At 36.0% G+C, this 19853-nt stretch overlaps 1 protein-coding gene across 2 annotated transcripts in view; it reads right to left on the bottom strand.

Moving 5' to 3' along the window:
• The window catches only part of ATL2 (atlastin GTPase 2), a 48869-nt gene that overhangs the window by 23088 nt on the left and 5928 nt on the right, over nt 1-19853 (bottom strand). For both annotated transcript variants that reach the window (XM_045827602.1, XM_045827603.1), the window contains exon 2: nt 3239-3483. In XM_045827602.1, coding sequence (XP_045683558.1) covers nt 3239-3483 — 245 coding nt within the window. The remainder of the gene's footprint in view (nt 1-3238; nt 3484-19853) is intronic.

Here is a 19853-nt window from a genome sequence, read left to right as displayed (position 1 = left end):
AAAAGCCAAAAAGAGAGAACAAGATATAAGATTAAAAAAAAAAAAAACAAAGAACAAGTGCAACAAACAAAAAGAGTTGCAAACATAAGAGATACTAATCCAAGTATATCAATAATCACTTTAGATGTGCATGATCTAAATAAACCAATTAAAAAACAGAAACTGCCACAGTAGATTAAAAAAAAAAGACCTAACTATTTGTTGTCTACAAAAAACCCACTTTAAATATAAAGACACAGGTAGGCTAAAAGTAAAGAAATTGAGGACAATATACCATGCAATCACTAATCAAACAAAAGCTAGAGTAGCTATATTAATTTCAGACAGAGCTGACTTCAGAACAAAGAAATGATCAAGATAAAGAGTTGTATTACATATAATATAGGAGTCAATTCTTTAAGAAAACCCAATAATCCTTAACGTGTATGCCAGCTAACAACAAAGAGTCAAAATATGTGAGGCAAACACTGAACTGTGAGGAGAAATAGACAAATCCACTATTATATTACCTGGAGACTTCATCACTCCTCAATCAGTAATTGACAGATCCAGCAGACAAAAAATCAGTAAGGATATAGTTGACCTATTTAATTGAAATTACAGAACACTTCATCCAATAACAGAATACACATTCCTCTCCAACTCACAGAGAACATTCACCAAAATAGATCACATTCTAAGCCCTAAAACAAATTTAAAGAAATAGTTATAATGGAATTAAACTAGAAACCAGTAATAGCTGATCTGGAAATAATTTGTGGCTGGAAAACCCCCAAATAACTAGAGTTTATATAATATACTTTTAAATAACATATGAGTCAAAGAAGTCTCGATAGAATTTTTTAATATTTTGAAATAAAAGAAAACAAAAATACAACTTATGAAAATGTGTGAAATGCATAAAAAGCAGTGCTTAGAGGAGAATTTATAACATTGGGTTCACACATCAGGAAAGATGAAAGATCTAAAACTAATCACCCAAATTTCTAACTTAGGAAACTAACAGCAATACAACCTAAGCAAGCAGAATACAAGCAGAGCAGAAATCAATAAAATGGAAAAGATAACAGGGTACCAGTAGGATAAAATAATCAAAGAAACCAAAAGCTGTCCCTTTTAAAAGATCAATAAAATTGATTTGAGACAGAAAAGACAAATTAATGATACCAAATCAAAGAGGAGTCAAAGATACTAATTCACGGACATCAAAAAGATAATAAAGAATTCCACTGTTATTCTTTCGTCTGAGGAAAAGCATGTCCCAGCACTAAATCAGTACAGCTATGTTATTCCCCAAAATCAAACACCGTTTAATGCAATTTTCAGTTAAGAGAGTAAGATTACTTATATCAGGAATTCTATATGAAAACCTTTTTGAATAAAAATTAATAAAGATATTTCAATTTAGAATCCACTAACTAGGTGTGTAACCTCACTCAGACCCTCATAACCTTTCCTGCAATGACATCACTGACCTCTCCAGCAGAGGGGGAAATTCTATTAGCTAGAGACTGCAAATACATAACACATGTGTGGGCTGCTACTCTACCTCTGAACAGCCCCTACTGATTGATCAGAGATGGAATCAGAAGTGGCACCTGAGGTGGAACTTATCTGTCATTGCTATACAAGTGATCTAAGTCAGCCTCCTTCCCCTTCTAACATTCTACTGTCTGTGACCTACTTGAAATCAAATACATTTGTGGTGAACAGCTCAGACAGAGATAGATACAATATATACAAACTATCTTAAGGAGTTTGAACCTCAAAATACAGGAATTCTTACCAACTTTAAATGTACAGTGTTCTTTTATAAGAATATGCCATGATTTAAACATTCCTCTATTTCAGATGTGAAACTCTGGGGGAAAAATCAAGTCTAAATGGGGAAACTTTAATATACTGTGTCTTTCTCAATTTCTGATACATGTAAATAGTGTTAATATGAACTACATTCCTGATTCCCAGGCATATCTGAACGTGCCTGAAGAGACCCCAATGAAAAGAACGATCTGAAAAGCAGATGCATCCCCAATTTCAGATTTACACAGAACTCATAAAGGTAAGCACCTGGACAACTGTTTAGACAACTACACAATTCCGTCTGTGTTACTTTTAGCATCTACGTGTGCTTCTAAATATCAAACACCCCGTGAAAAGCCCTTCCCACTAAATGCTCTGTTCTGGCTCCCTGATTCCTATCAAACTCCCATTCCCTCAGTCCAACTTTCAACTGTTACAAAATAAACATTCTAATTCATGTAAAAAAAATTTCTTTTGCTTTTTTTCAGGGAAAAAGTCTAAGCTGGAGGTGGGGGAGGTGTTTGGAGGGAAGTAACAATTGTCTGGTACCACCAAAAAGTGAAAATGTATAGACAAAGGAAGATCACTGGCCAAAATATAAAGTACGTGCTTACTGTGGGCCAATTATCGTGTTAGGTGCAGGAGAAGCAGTGTTCAAGATAAGGCCAACTCCTGACAGAGGTTAAAACTAGCCAGAAAAAAATACATAAAAAGTCGTATCAAACAAACAAACAAAAGCAGTATCAATGAAACACATGTCCTGTGCCTAGAGAGTTGGGAGGAGGACATGGCACAGCTTTAGACATCAGGGAAAGCCTCCTAGGGAAAGATTAGCCGAGGGTAGAGCGACATTTGAGAAATAACAGGACACACTTGAGGAACTACAAAAACCACAGACACTTTACAAACAAAGGCAAGAGAGGAGGCTAGAACACGGAAGGCCATGGAAGCCACTGTAAGGAATTGGACTTTATCTCAAAACGTTACAGTCACTGAAGGTGACTTAATTGAGGAGCATGGCTGTACTTTTATGAAAGTCTCTCTCAGGCTACGTCCCCCACTGTTGTGAAGGTGATCAAGAGGGGAAGGTGTGCGGAAATAACAAAAAGGGAAAGTTGAATAGGACACTTCAGGGACTCTGGTGAATACTCAGACATCTTAGGTTAGAGCTAAGATGCCTGGAACACAGATGCTCCATCATATGCATCAGTATGTACTATAAGCAAAAAGGAATTATGGAGATAAAGAAGAATGAAGTGATCAAACAAACTTATATTACTGTCATAACTGAGAAGTCTTATGAAGAACTATTTTTTTGTAAAAGTAAAAATACAGCTCTTACTGTTTATTTTTACTATTAGTTATTTTTAAATAAGATTGATTGGTTGGTAGTTTGTTGTTTTTAACTGGGTTCAATTTAAAAGACACTATTCACCTTGTTGTACATATATCTAAGCATGAAGTCCAGGAGAAATGATTTCCCTTTACGAAAAGCTCCTGCCACGGACACCACTACTACGTTAAGATCACGAATGTGCTCCTGTAACAATATCTGCTCCAAAGCTTCTTCATCAAGCTCAAAGTTATGGTCATCTTCACGAGCAAGAACAATCTGTACTGGACATGCTTTCTTCATAACCTCATCAGAGTTTACTAGGTCATCATCTTCATAATTCTCACCTAGAATTTTAAAAAGAGAACACATTACTTGAATTCCTGCATTACAGACTTTTTCTAAAGGATCACAACTAAAGTAAAATTTCAGTTACTTCCCACACCACACCACCCCCCCGTTTTCCCCATTATAATCATTTGAAACAGTTACAACTGATGTTCAAATACATTTTGGATTTCTCATTCCCTCTATAATAGGACCAAGAATACCAGTAAGATTTCCCACTATATACACAGATAAATAGCAATACTAAGTATGCCCTCTATCTCAATTAAGCCTTTAACTTGAACAGCTAAATGTGAACAGTAAGTAGCTGTTCTAAAGTTGAAGTTTCTGTTCTTAAACAAAAGAAACACCTAGCTAGTTTCAGAAGTAATGCAACATGTCTGGATTTCCTCCTCACTTCATCCCATGGAGCAACAAGTTACTCCACGGGAACTTACCCTCTCTCACATCAACATTTTTAAGAGACTCTCCCCTTAAGCCTGTCTACAGGTGCCAATTTCCAGTCTAAGGAACACACAGACTGTGTGCAATGCAGTAACAGCCCCTCCTCTCTCAGGAGACAGCCGGTCCACTGAGGAGTGCCACATAACCGCTATTCTCAGAACAAAGATTACACACCCACGTTAATGAATCTGTAATCTCTTTACTGGAAAAAAAAAAGCTAGCTTATTTGATTTGCAAAGCCCTTACCTCCACATTACAAGGCACCTTTTAACTGTACACATAGCAAAATCAACACTACTTCAACATGTGCTGCAGATGGTGAAAATACAATATAAAGAACAAGAGATTTCAATGGCATACAGATTTAGCTGGGGGAACTATTTGCATGCAAAAAAGGGAAACTTTCCAGGAAATGTACAACACAGTTAAACTTCAATTTAATATAGTATTAGGTGAATTCAGATAATTCACAAAACAAATAATTTTAATAATATTATTTTATTAACCCAATATATCCAGTAGTCATTTCAACTCAATCAATATTTTAAATATTTACATTCTTTCATAGTGCCTTTGAAATCCACTGTGTATTTTAGTCACAGAACATTTTAATTCAGTTACTAAGTGTATACTTAAAAATGAATGATCACTTAAGAGATTTTATAAAATTTACAACCAAAAGTAGCTTCACATATACAAGATGTTCCAAACATAAAGTTTCCCAAAAACAGAATCAAATTCCAACATAATCATTTTCCATTCATATTTGCACCTATACTGACAAAACTCCTTCAGTTTTTCCAAATATAAATAAAATTCAAACTTCGGCTCTTTAGTCACATTACCCATATAGATTTAATAGGCACATATTTGACTTGGGCTATGTATGTTTCCTTTTGTATGAACTATCTAGTCATAATCTAGATCTCTTTAAGAGTGAAAGTAGTGTAAATTACAACCCAGAAGTCCTTTTAATTCTATAGTAGGAAAGTATCAAATACTTAACAGTATTTTGCAGATAGTTTTTAAATTCAAAAAAGATTATGTGCTACTCTCATATTTAAGAGTACATTGAGATATTTTACATACAGTACATAATTTAATGTTGAGAGCTCACCAAAAAGGTTAATAATTGCTATACATTTCCTTGTATATCTTTGATTTACTTCTTACAGAACATCAGGTCAAAGTTTCAATGTAACATTAGAAAGCAAACTGTTTCCCAAAGGAACAATGTGGTTCTCTCAACTGAATGGGGGTGAGGAGCTGGAACTGGCTATAAACAGACCACAAACAGCAAAACTGGTAAGGCCCCACTGCTACCTCTCTATCAGCACAGACTGACAAAGCCTCAAATTGAAACTGCTTTACTTTCAATAACCCTACCCTGCTTTTGTGGGCTTTATAATTGATTCCCACAATAAGGATTAAAATTCAAATTTATAACTATAAATACTATGACCAACTCAAAACTAAAGATCATTGACAATCAGTTGATGTTAATCATCTAGTTAGAAATATGGAGCTGTTCTTAACACAAATATATGCACTCTGCTATTTTTTGTAAATTTCTTTTATTTTGGAACTTTTTTTGCTTTAATTATGATCTCGGAAAATAAACCACCATAATGTCAAATCTTTAAAGTTAAAAATTTAAGTTAATTTTTTAACTTAAAAAATTTGACATATTTAGAAATAGAAAATTTGTGCTATCATGTTCAACAAAGCACAGTTGTGAAGGACAAGGAAGAAAGAAGTATACGTCTCTGGGTCAGTACAATTAGCAGTAACTCTTGTTAAATGTGACAGGCTGATTAATGATGTGGGATAATTTGACAGAATGTACATATCTACAAATCCATAAAACTGAACCAAAGAAGCCATTTCCTTACAGAGGCACGATCTACAGTCTTCAAAATATCTAAAAATCGGACAGGTGAGCTGGCAAAGGAATAAGTTTTTAGCTCAAAAGATAGTTTGAGAGTTTTGGGAAGAGAACTGACTGGCAATGAAATTCAGTGTAAAGTATTAAGTGCCATTACAAATGCCTTGAAGAATTTTCCAGTCATGTTACCTAGAAGTTGAGAAGAAACTGCTATTTGAGATCACTATCAGCAAAACAATTTCTCAAAAAGTGAATGCATTAGTAAAGACAAGAAAGAAAAGGCAATGCAGAATTTCAGAGCAAACTTGACCGGTTAGAACTTCATGCAAAGTGGCTCAGCAACAAAGGAAAAGCAAGGAATCACTGAAACAAAAAATCTTCTCTAGCATTTGCTATCATGATTTTAACACATCAATAAGAAAAATATGAACTGGATGACAATAACTCTGGATTTAATTCTAAGGTCTTTAAAATAATCTACAACACCTATTCCTGCTAAAACAAATTCTACCAGGGAAAGAGGGTATCCTGAGTTGCACTTTATATCGCTCTTAGAAGAATCTCTGAAGAGGCTCTACGAAGCCTCAGTTAATTGAGCCAATTAAGAAAAACTCTTTAAAAGGCTGTATTAGTATTAAGTATATAACCATTAGTAAATAATATACTTACATTGAATATCTACTTTATATTCCTAATAAATGTTCTTAAAAGATTGTCCAATATTCTTTTCATTTATTTTCAGGAACAACTATGATATACAATAAAACAGATTTCCTAAATCAAATTCCCAATTAGAAATAACACACACAGGAACTATAAAGATCTGTCTGACTTAAGACTGTTTACCCAGGAACCAATTAAGTAGTGCCTCAGGTCCTGCATAAACAGAACCCAGGTAGTCTTCACTCTCTAGCAATGGGAACTTCAAAAAGGCAGCAAGGCACCATGACAAAGACTACTGGGTGAAAAACTGATGGGATGCATCAGCAATTTTCAACCTTTTTCATCTCATGGCACACATAAAATAATTATCAAAATTCTACAGCATATTAAAAAATGTTTTTGCCGATCTGACGAAAAAATAGGTATAATTTTGATTCATTTACACCAAATGGCTATTGTGTTAGCTGTTGTCATTTTTTATTTGACAATCCAAAGGAAAGAGGCCACCCTGGCTGGCATAGCTCAGTGGATTGAGCACGGGATGCGAACCGAAGTGCCGCAGGTTTGATTCCCAGTCAGGGTACAAGCCTGGGTTGCAGGCCATGACCCCCAGCAACCGCACATTGATGTTTCTCTCTCTCTCTCTTTCTCCCTCCCTTCCCTCTCTAAAAATAAATAAATAAATAAATCTGAAAAGAGAAGAGAAGAGAAGAGAAGAGAAGAGAAGAGAAGAGAAGAGAAGAGAAGAGAAGTAAAGAAAGAGGTCAGCGCCCCTGAATAAATAGTCAGGTATTTGCATGGTTTAAAAATTCTTAAAGTACACCAGTGTAAAACTACTGTCTTATAAACAAGTATAGGTATCTGGTTTCTTAAAAAGTCACTTTGGAGCAAAAAGGTAAGTAATTCCTTTACTATTTTTGGTAAAAAATTTTAAATTATACCTATTTTTTGTCAGATTGCCAAAAAAATTTTTTTGGTGTGCTGCAGAATTTCAGTAAATAGTGCATGTGTGCCACGAGGTGAAAAAGGTTGGAAACCACTGCTCTAGCTCTGACAACAGGGAAGGAGATGCGGGAGGCACGTTCACCACCCCCACAGAGACGGGGTCAGTAAATTCCACAACACAGGAAATCCCACTGGACACACAAACAGGAACAAATAAACTGCACAGGGAAAAAAGAATCTACAGAAAAGAGACATAAGAGGCTTATCAACTAAATGCAGTGTTTAAGCAAAGCAACTATTAAAAAATTGAAACAATCAGGGAAATATAATCAGGATATCTGATATTAAGGAACTATTTTTCTAGTGTGATAATGGTACCATGCTATGTTTTTAACATCTTTAATCTTTCAAAGACAAAATATACAATCTACTCTTTGCTTCAAAATAACATGGTGGGAAGCTGGCTATGAGAGAATAGATAAAACAAAGTCTCCATTATACTGACAATAGTTGAATCTGGGACATATGTCTACACAGTTTCCTGTACGTATTTGAAAATTTCCATAATAGAAGGATTTTTAAGTAGTGAATCCAATAAAGACTTTATTAGGAGATGAAGCAGGCCCAAATACAAAAGATAAGCGATATAGGCCAGTGCTACTAGAAATAAGAGAAAGCCTCTCCAATATCCTAAAATACTTTCTCAACCTTTCTTCTACTTCCACCGCATTTAGGTTTTTGTGAGGGGCAGAAGGGTGCCATAGAGGATCCAAAAAAAAATTGTTTTCGGTATATACAAGACAAGTGACTGTAAAATCTGTGCCTATCCCCCCATTCACCTCAACTCACTTCCCCAGAAGTAGTTCCACATATACATCAATTCTTGCCTCCTAACGTCTGCAAGCAAGAGCCCTGCTCTAAGAAGCTCATTAGCAGTTGGCTAACTAAAAGAAGGCACTCACTTTTTAGCAGGGAAAACTGAAAAGAATCAGGTTTAAAAATCAAATCCATTAAATAACCTATGAAGAAAACTTTAGGCCCAAGTGGCTTCCCTGGTGATTCCACCAAACAGTTCTAAGGAAGAAATTATACCAATTCTACACAGACTCCTACAGAAAAAAAGAAGGAAACATTCACCAATTCATTGTATGAAGCCAGTATTATTATCCCAATACCAAAACTAGACAAAGACATTATAAGAAAACAAAAACTACAGATCAATATCCCTCATGATGGACATAAAAATCATTAATCAAAACCCAGTATTCGAATATATAACAAACTTCTACAACTCAGTAAGGACAATTCCATTTTTAAATGGACAAGAGATTTTAACAGACTTCAAATAAGATGTATGAATGGCCAGTAAGTACATGAAAATATACTCAACACCATTAGATGTTAAGGAAATCAATTAACACCATGAGATGCCACTACATCCTCATCAAAATAGCTAAAATTTATAAGACTGACAAATGAGTTTGTGGGAGCAACTGGCACTCACATATATTTCTGGTGAGTATAAAATGATGCAACCACTTTAAAAAACTTTCTGGCAATACCCTATATATAGTTAAACAAACACCACACAACCAGCAATCACACTCCTATGTACTTCAAAGAGAATTAAACATATGACAACAAAAGAACTGAACATGAATGTCCAAAGCAACTTTACTGATAATGTCCATAAACTGGAAACAATTCAAATGTTCACTTACTAGAAAATGAATAGGGATACTCCTTGGCAATGAAATGAACTACTGAAATACACAATGACACAAATCTGAAAAGCATACTAAAAAGGATCCTAAGCATACTAAAAAGCATACTAAGTGAAAGATGCCACATGCAAAATATTGTACTGTCTGATTCAATTCTAAAAACAGCAAATCTACAAGTAACAGAAAGCAGATCAGTGACTGCCAGAAACAGAAGGTAAAGGAAGAGAACGGACTAGTGCAATGGACTGAATGTTTGCGCATCCCCCAAATTCATATGCTGAAGTCCTAATCCCCAATGTGACAGTACTTGGAGGTAGTACCTTTGGGGGATAATTAGGTCATGAGGGTGGAACCCACATGCATGAGATTAGTAGCAGACTTGAGAGAGATGATCTTTCTCCACCATATATATACAGCAAGAAGACAGCCATCTGCAAACCAGAAAGACGGCTCTCACTAGACACTGAATCTGCGGCACTTTAATCTTGAACTTCCCAGTCTCAGTAACTGAGAAGTAAATGTCTATTGTGTAAGCTTTCCAGTCCACAGTAATTTGGTATAGAAGCCCAAGCTAAGCCAACTATAAAAGGGTACAAGAGAACTTTTTCAGATGATGGAAATGTTCTATACCATTATTGTGGTGATGGTGATTACAAAACTATGTAATTGTCAAAACGCATCAAATAATATGCAAAAATCAGTAGATTTTATGTAAATTAAGTACAGCAGATTTTGAAAAAAAATATCAAATCCAACCTACTTCCCTTAGCACTTTCATTTATTAAATGAGCAGGATGAAGGGATACAACCAATTTATTAATCATTTTCCAGAAAAAAATCTAATTAGCATCGTCCCCTTCAAGGGTAATTGCCCATGAATATTATGCTTCAATGTGATGAAAAACTGGGGCTGTCTATCAATTCTGACACTGTTCAATTTAAAGTATTTTCTCTTGACCTGAATTCAGGATCTGTAAAACATAATCCTGAATGTCTTCAATGGTGACAAATTTACTCCTTTATGAATGAATTCCTGTGAATCTAGTACTACATCATGCCAAAATATTTTGGTTAAAAAATAAAAAGAAATTATGAAGTTACTAATACTTTTTTTCTTAAAGAACTCAAGAGATAGCTTTTTATCTTGGCAAAGGACTTCTCTACTCTTACAAGTGTTTTAAATGTAAACATCAATAGAATATGCATACACTCCCTAGAATACAAATGTCAAGAGAGGACATTCAAGTTCTAGCACTGCAAGATCCTCAAACAATATAGTTTCACTTAACATTGTTTCACTGTAACACTAATGAGAAAAAATGTATCCATGCAGGGTTGGGCTCACTGTCTGTGTGGAGTTCTGCACATTCTCCCCATCTCTGTGTGGGTTTTCTCCAGGTATTCCAGTGTCTTCCCACATGCCAAAGATGTGCACGTTATATGAATTGGTGTATCTACATTGTCCCAGCCTGAGTGAGTGTGGGTGTGGATGTGAGTGACCCTGAAATGGAAGGGTGTCCTGTGTAGGTGTGTAGGGAAGCTTCATGCCTTGCACTCTGAGCCGTAGGGATAGGCTCAGGCCACCTGCTACCCTGAACTGGCATAGAGCGTTGGGAAATAACCTTGTTTCTTTTTTTTTTTTTTTTTAATTTTTAGACAGAGAGGAAGGGAGAAAGAGAGGGAGAGGAACCAATGTGTGAATGTGTGGTTGCCTCTCACACACCCCCTACTGGGGACCTGGCCCACAACCTAGGCATGTGCCCTGACTGGGAATCGAACTGGCAACCCTTTGTTTTGCAGGACTGCACTCAATCCACTGAGTCACACCAGCCAAGGCTCTTACTTCTATTCTTTTTAAAATGTATATACAATTCACATTTATTTCAATGTATACTATTCAAAGTGCTCTGGTTCTTTCTTTTGAAGTTTGGTGATGTGTTCATGACCAGAAATGTGCCATAGGAAATTAACTCGTTTATACCAATTAGTTTATGGTAAATTTGGTTTCGCTATCCATAATTTCACTGCAGTTCCAAGAACCAATCAAAATTAATAAGGACTTACTGTACTTAAAATAAGTCTAACATCACTCACAGGGGTTTTGGACATTATGCAGCCAAACTCACTATTAATTTAAAATAAAGATCTTTATTTTAAATATCTTTAAAATAAAGATCTTTATTTTAAAGATAAGGAAAACACACACCTAGACCACTGCTGAATGAAGGGCCAGGTCTTATTAATTTAGTATTATGTCCTCTATAGCAGTGCTTCATAAACTTTTAACATGCATATGAAAGACCTGGGGATCTTGTTAAAATGCATGTCTGATTCAGTAAATCCAGGGTAGAGCCTGAAACTGCACATTTCTAACTCCAATGAAACACCAACCCTGCTGGTCCTCAGAAAATAACAGGGTACCCAGGATCACAATACATTACAGGTGTTTGGTATATAAATATCATTTTATTTTATTTTATGTAGTTTCTAGTGATGTTAAAAGTTTTCACAAAGAAAAAAGCTTTCAAGCTAAACTAAAACCTTCCATTCTTCCTGAAAGACTGTTAATACTGACACAATTAACCACTCCATCCTAGCTACTGAAGACTCTGAACAGGGGCAATGTACATAGACATCCCTACTTTAAAAAGGTGAATGTAAAGAACATTTTAATATGTTGACATGATATACAGCTAGAGTTTAAAATTACTGGTGTGGAATCATCATCAGTCACCTGGGTGAGCTTTTATAACAGTGCTGGACTTGCCTCCCCCACACCCCAGACACCTATAGCCTAGAATAAAAATATTGAAAAAGGCACAAACTTGGACTTAAATAAAGTTTGTTGTTGTTGTTGTTGTTTTGAGCCCTGGCTGGTATGGTTCAGTGGACTGAGTGCCAGCCTGTGAACAGGGTCACTGGTTCAATCCCCAGTCAGGGCACATGACAGGGTTGCAGGCCAGGTCCCTGGTGGGACCAAGTGGGTACTCAAGAGGCAAGCGCACATTGATCTTTCTTCTCTTCTCCCTCACATCCCCTCTGTCTAAAAATAAATAAATAAATCTTTTTTAAAAAGGGGTTTGGGGTTTTGGGTTTTTTGGGGTTTTTTTGAAAGACAGAAGGGGCTATTAGCCAATCAGGCAGGTACTACAAAAAAAAAAAGTTTTAACTGTTTGCTCCTAGAAAACAATGTTATTAAGAACTTATAAAATTAAATTTCTCTCATACGACACTGGAACCACAATGCAAACTGCCAAAATAAAAACTTGATAGATTCCTAAAGAAGACCTATTACCACTGTTAGATAGCAGGTATGTAGGGGAGGAAGAAAATCTACTCCACCCTTTTAGGTTCTTCCAGCTGGTCTAATTAAATTGACATGAGACATTAAAAAGAGAAAATAACCAAATTTAATTACATATACATATGGGAACCCCACATCCTGACAGGTTCAGAGACAGAAAAGTAAAGTGAGGTCTATATGGCACCCTGAGCCAAGCAATGAGGTTAAGAGGCCTTGAGGCTTCAGAGGGAAGGAAAGTTGTTGGCAGGATGGTAAGAACAGGAGTTCAGTAACTAGCAGTCTGCCCTGCCCTGTAAAAGTCATAAAAGGCCATGTCTGATAATGACTCTCTAACATGGGCCAAGGCCCCACAGTGGGATTCTTTGAGGCAGTTAAAGAGGGGTAGGGTCTCACCTACCTTCAACTCAAAATAATCCACAGGCCAAAAAGGCACATCTTGGGGAGGCCTGCTTTGAACCCCTTCAGGTAATTTCCTCTATTAGCTTTGCCCCTTTGGCCAGCAAGACCACCCTAAATCACCAAGTTTTAAAAATGCTTTTAAAGAGTACATAATGGAGTTCATCTCCTTCCTTAATTGTTATCAAATCAGAACATAAATAAAAAATTGTTTTCCTGTAAGATTCACATATTACTTTCCACTTGAAATCCACTGTTTCCATAGTAACCAGCACTGATGTAACAGAATTTCTGCTGTTCCCATTTAAAGAATACTGAGTCATAAAAATGCCTTTATGCATTTATCTAAACAGAGGAAGAAAATTGTAAAACATTACAAATACATAAGCTCATCATCAAATAGTAACCAGTTCTTAGAGAATATTATTTGAATATCAGCATACTTTGAGATAAGAAAAAACCTTTCACTTAAAGTGAATTTAAATTAAATATTTTAAATGAGGTTGGAGTTTACAAAGTCAATTTTGTTGGATAGTTAAGAGATGCTAAAATGAATAATGGCTCAGAGGACTCTGAGCAACAGGACAAATTCAGAAAAATTCTATTTAGGCTCTGCAACTTAAAAAGTCCTCATTAAGGTTCTTCTCTATTTTCTTCTAAAGGAAAGGAAGTCTTGCAGAAAACCTCACCCAAGAGTCTTGTGTCTGCTCTTTTTGAGGGGTCGGAGTGCATACTTCTGTTCCCTGATCCAAATATTTAAACAGAATACACAGTAGTTAAACTTTTTAAATTTAATTTCTAGGTAACTTCTAGGGGTATCCAATCTTTTGGCATCTCTAGGCCACACTCCAAGAAGAGTTGTTTTGGGCCATAAGTTAAGTACACAAACACTAAACAAAAACTGATGAGCAAAAAAAAGGTTCTAAGTAAATTTGCGATTTCATGTTGGGCCACATTCATAGCCATCCTGGGTCCCAGGTTCAACAGCCCTGACTGGAATTTTTTTTAAAGATTTTATTTATTTTATTCTTTAGAGAGAGGAAGGAAGAGAGGAAGAGGGAGAGAAATATCAATGTGTGGTTGCCTCTCTCACACTCCCTACTGGGGACCTGGCCCGCAACCCAGGCATGTGGCCTGACTGGGAATATAACCGGCAACCCTTTGGTTCACAGGCCAGCACTGAATCCACTGAGCCACACCAGCCAGGGCCTGACTGGAATTCTTACACATAAGCACAGGAAGAAAGAGACAAAGTCCCTTGTTTACTGAAGTATTGTTTGTAACTGTAAAAACAAACAAACAAAAAACTTTGGAACAACTTAAATATCCACAAATAAATAAAAAATGAAATAGTCAAAGAACTGAAATTAACAAGACCTAAATGTGACCACATGGATAAACCTCAAAACCAATGTCATATAAAAAATCGGGCCACAAATACACAACTTAAGCCACTTACTAAAATAACTTTAATACAGCACAATATTATATATTACTTAAGGAAAAAATATGTAGACATGTTAAGACCTACTTAAAAACCAGGAAACATATATGCCACTTCAAGATAGGCATGTATCTCTAGCAAGTGTGGCTCAGTGGACTGAGCACTGGCCTGCAAACCTCGAGTTCTCAGTTGGACTCCAGGTAAGGGCACATGCCTGGGCTGTGGGCCAGGTCCCCAGCTGGGGGCCTGCAAGAGGTAACCAATCAATTGATATTTCTCTAGCACATTGATGTTTCTCTCCCTCTCCTTCCTTCCCCTCTCTCTAAAAATAAATAAAATCTTTCTTAAAAAATAGGCATATATCTGTGGAGGGGAGGAAGGCAAGAAATGTTGGGAGAACCATTCAACTGTACAGTAACATTTTCTCTTTTTTAAAAAAAGATTCTAAACAAATATAGCAAATAGTATTATTATTAGACCTATGCAATGGGTACTTGGGGCATCTATTACAGTTTTCTGTCATTTTTATAAGTTTGAAAGGTGTTACAATTGTTTTTAATGAAGCATTTTAAGTTGCTTCAGGATTTACTTCCACAGGGAAAGGAACTTATATTTATTAAATGACTCTGACTTCATGCCTGCCACTGTGATAGGAATCCTCTCAACAACCCTGAGGCTTAGCAATTAATTATCCCCACTTCAGACAGGAGAGATGTGGATATTCAAAAACATTTTTAAATTTTTTATTGAAGATGTTACAGCTAAAAGTAGTATATGCAACAAGATTTCTATCTAGGTCTTTACATTGGGCCCGAGCTGTTTCCTCTATACCAAACTGCCTTTAAATGTGACAGGATCAATCATTGTTCCCCAGTGGTACAGCCATAGAATAAAGGCTAAATCAGTCCTATTTTGAATGATGCTTTTCACTTAAATCCCTGATATCAATCAGCTCATCCATTTTTATTGTCACTAAAAAAATGACAAATACAGCTTAAAGGGTTTTATTTTGTTTGGGAAAAGTGAATTGATAAACATCTAGTATTTGAGATTTCTAGATCCTTAAAGATCTGCATTAAACAGGATTTCTGGACAAAAACTAGAGTAACCAAAAGAACCAAAACTACAGATACACTTCCTAGAGAGATCAAAAGGGAATAAACTTTGCTGCAGAATGGTCAATTCATCTGTAATTTAATTATACATGTGTCTACAACTGAGTTACACTGTCAATATTTAATTAGGTACAGCCTCACGATAAAACCGTAAGTCCCATGCACACTAAAAGCTTAAGAAGCACCTGGGTGCCTTGTTTAGAACACAGATTCTTAGACTCTACCTCCAATGTTGATACAGCTGACCAGGTATAGAGCCCAGTAATCTACCTTCCTAACAAGCACCCCACTAAAACAACCAAGGTCATTTTGATGCAGGGGATAAAAAGAAAACAGGAGGGGGAGGGGCATGGGGAATAAGCCTTGATCCCCTCAATAAATATTCACTGAACACCTACAACATGGTTCTTAGAACTGCAGATTTGGTAGTAAACAAAACAAACATACAAGCCCTTAGGAGTTTTTTAGATCCTAAAGGTGAGGAAATAAAAACAAATATACGACAGAAGCTGGAGTTACATGCTACAGAGAAAAAGTAAAGTACATTAAGAGAAATGGAAGCAGAGCTTGCCATTTTATACAAGAATGCTCAGGCAAGCCTTCTTTAATAAGGAAACAGTTGAGCAGAAAACTGGGAAAAGTGGTTATCTGGAAAAAGAGGGGAAGACATTATTAGTAACTTTCTCATTTCCTCAAGGTAATTTATTGTATAAAATTATTTTAGGTGTACCTTTTACTATAGAAGAGGAGAAAAGACAGTTATATTATTCAGAATACTTATTCTGTGTTATTAACTACATATCATCTCCATTATCTTCAAAATCACTTTGTGGGGTAGCGTTGTTTCCTTGTTTATATAAAATAAAGAATAGAGGCTCATATTAAACAATTTGCAAGGACATAACATTTTTAAGTAATCAATATGGATGCATATCCAGATCTTTGTACAAAAATAGTCAAATTTATCATCTTTCAACTGTGCCAAGTAAGCAAATTTGTTGAATCAACTCAAAGGTGAATTCTTATGTCAAGATTTCCAGAAAATTTTTTAAAAGTTACCAAAATACAATTTGTTAACAAAAAGAGGGATATATCTCTCATCTTTATTTTTTTACCTTTTTAAAAAAGACTTTATTTATTTTTAGACAGAGGGAAAGGGAGGGAGAAAGAGAGGGAAAGAAACAATGTGTGGTTGCCTCTCACATGTCCCCTGCTGGGGACCTGACCTGCACCCCAGGCTTGTACCCTGACTGGGCATCCAACCAGCAACCAGCAGGTTCGCAGGCTGGCGCTCAATCCACTGAGCCACACCAGCCAGGGCTCTCTCTCATCTTTGTAACAAATGTTAGCACACAGCTATTTTTCCCCTTTACTTTTTCCAAAAACTTCCTTGTCAAAACTTATTCATCCAGTCAGCACCTTGTTTATATAGTCCTCCATTTGGGAAACAATTTCTTTTTCCTTCATAAACTTTATTGAAGGGCAAGTTTTACACTGTAGACTTTTAAAATATAAGATGCAGTAAAATTATATTTGCCCATCTTTGGTAAGATATGCTCATATATTTATATGTAAGTAAATGTGCAACTCACCATTTTATATTCATTGACACAACGCTTGGTACACACATACAATGTGTCATGAATAAGTAAGGAAGGTCCCCACCACACCTACCTCAAGCCAGTAATTAGGGAGCAAGACACTATGCTAGATAGATACTAGAGAAGTACAGTTTGCTAATAATATAGTCCTAACTCTCGACGGTCTACCACAAACAAGCATAAAAGGACAATATAAAGAAAGTGTTATAATGGATTATTTAAAGTAGGGTTATTAATGAAGATGTCCTGGAGAAGGCTGTATCCCTCTGAGTCCTGAAAACCAGATTAAGGATAACCTTAAAAGTTTAAGCTAAGAGTGGGGGGCATTATCCTGAAGAGAGTCAGGGAAAGTTTGGAAGCAGAGGAGTGATAAGATCAAAACCCTGTTACAGAGATAAGCTGAAAGTGATGAGTGAGTAAGCTGTGCAATGAGAGTCTAAAAACAGAGAAATCAGATATAAAGCAACTGGAAGAGACTGCATTTAAGATGAGAAGCTCAAAGTCAGGAGGTGACAGCAGAAAGGGAAAGAAATGCATGTAAGAGTTCAACACCCTTCTTTGGACTAGGCAACAAATAACATTAAAGTATTCCATATTTTTTGGAAGAGACCTTCTCTTTTTCTTGTAAGTCTCTATAAAACAACAATGTACTAAGTTTTTATCTCCAAAAGTATTTTTGATACAATGACTACAAACTTTTTTGGCCCCCAAATTAACTCTGTATTAAGTTAAAAGATTTTAAACCCACAGAAGAGCTACTGAAATTTGGGATAACCACTTAGAAAAGGAGTCATTAAACACAACACACACACACACACACACACACACACACACACACACACACGGACCCAAGCTTAAATTTAGAATAGGGTTTTCATGACAAATCTCAAACAGGTATCTATCTGCCAAGACTCTGGAAATAAGACTCTGAAGTTCCATTTTGCCACAACTCTCTACCTCAGATGACTCATTAAAGCAGCAGTTTAAAAAGAAGAAAAGTAAAGTATACACTCAAATCCCAAGCTTGGCTCAATACAGGCAAAATTCCTACTAAAAGAGCAGTAGTTTAAGAAGGGAATAGTGACAAAAGTAAACAAACATCCTTACAGCTAAATAAAATGTGGGTAATTTGAAAAAATAAAAGGGATGAGAAAGTCAGAGGTTCTCACCATACTCTCCTTTCATCCTTGTTCTAGTTTGGTAATTTTAAAGTACACGTCAGGACTTCTTGTGGTAGGTAAACACACATGCTCAAAAACGGGGAAACGGATCTTCAAGTTTTTAAGAAGTCACATTTGAGGCTATTCAGACAGTTTTACAGTTTTTCTGGGTATTTAAATCAACTTTCTGCTCAACTTAGGTACAGAAAAACAGCCCATATTCCTTTTTATTAAACATGTTCTAACACCATTTGCTCTTTCAACTGCCTCTACCTAATTGCTTTTAAATATTTTAAGCAACCCTTTTAGAAAAATTCTTAGAAAGTAGAGACAACTGTTTAAACTACTTTGTAAAAAGCTTACTAACATACTGCCTATCTTTATTATCTTCAAACAAGTCATACACCCTACACTCTGCTAAGACCCACCTATTTTTCAAGGCCTGACAAAGACCACTCTCTGTAAGTCTTCCTCAACATTAGCACACAGTAATTACTACTTCTGAAAGTATAAACTTACTGATAAACTGTATTCACAAATAGGCATAAGGTCTATCTGACCTCCCGTTCCCATGAAAGGTTAGAGCAGGGGTCAGTTCTGTACTTATCTACATAGGTGTTCATTACAAGCAACCACAAGGCCCTTTTATAAGGCAGGAGCTCAGTGTGCCAACTTCTATGGTCCTCCATCTGCCCGCCCTCCCCTACCCGCCTCTTTACTCCCGTAAGAACAGTGATCCAAGCCCCTTAAGGTTCTCCTTTACCCTGAAAAGAGGATAACTTTCTTTGAACACTCAATACATGCCGAGTGCTTTTAAGACCTTATCTTTCCATCTTAAACTTCTAAAGAGAGAAAGAGTGTGTGCGTGTGTGTGTTTTAAGTTAAGGAAGCTAAAGCGTTGTGGTGGCAATCTGAACCCAGCACCTAAACTTGTAGTTTCTACTACGCTACTGGACACTGAAGCAAATGCCCATACTCTGGCTTTAAAGAGAAAGAGGAATAAGCAGTATCTCACGAAGAATTTAAAAGTTAAAGAAATTTTTTCAACTTAAAAAAAGCCCTCCAGTGGCATACCTAAACATTCAGAAGAGATTAACACTAAATTAATAAATTGAAAAGTTGCCATTCCGTTTAAGAAAAACACTCATATGAACATGTTTTAAACTTTTTACACACACTACTTCTCCAAACAAACCCACAAAATTAAAAAGCAGATATTAAAAGGAATTTCTTCTATGCAAAAGAGCATTTACAAATGAATAAGAGAAACACTGAGATGGTCAAAGAATATAAAAATGCAATTAAAAATAATTTACATTCGGTTACCCAATTAAAATTTCAGTATCAACTGTAATCAAAGAAATGCAAATGAAACAGTAAGATCCCCATTTTTACCTGTATTGGCATTTTTAAATAGCAACACCCACTTGTAAACAAAGGTATTTTGTAAACAAGCACAAACCTAACCCTAATGGGAGACAATAACTGGATACAACTTTTCTGAACGGATTTGCTGAGTTTGTTTTCAATGGCGAAAATATATATGCCATTTGACCCAGAAACATACTTTTATAACCTTATCCTAAAGATCAAGACTTATGTACAAGATGGTTAGCCAACATTTTTCACAAGAAATAACCCCACATCCAAAAGGAGGATTAAGTAGCACTACAATGCCACTTAAGAAA

This window comes from Phyllostomus hastatus, unplaced genomic scaffold, assembly GCF_019186645.2.
Source record: "Phyllostomus hastatus isolate PE091 unplaced genomic scaffold, TTU_PhHast_1.1 phas_scaffold_78, whole genome shotgun sequence".
Taxonomy (NCBI): domain Eukaryota; kingdom Metazoa; phylum Chordata; class Mammalia; order Chiroptera; family Phyllostomidae; genus Phyllostomus; species Phyllostomus hastatus.
The sequence above is the reverse complement of the archived record's forward strand: the minus strand, read 5'-3'. Positions and strand labels throughout refer to the sequence as shown.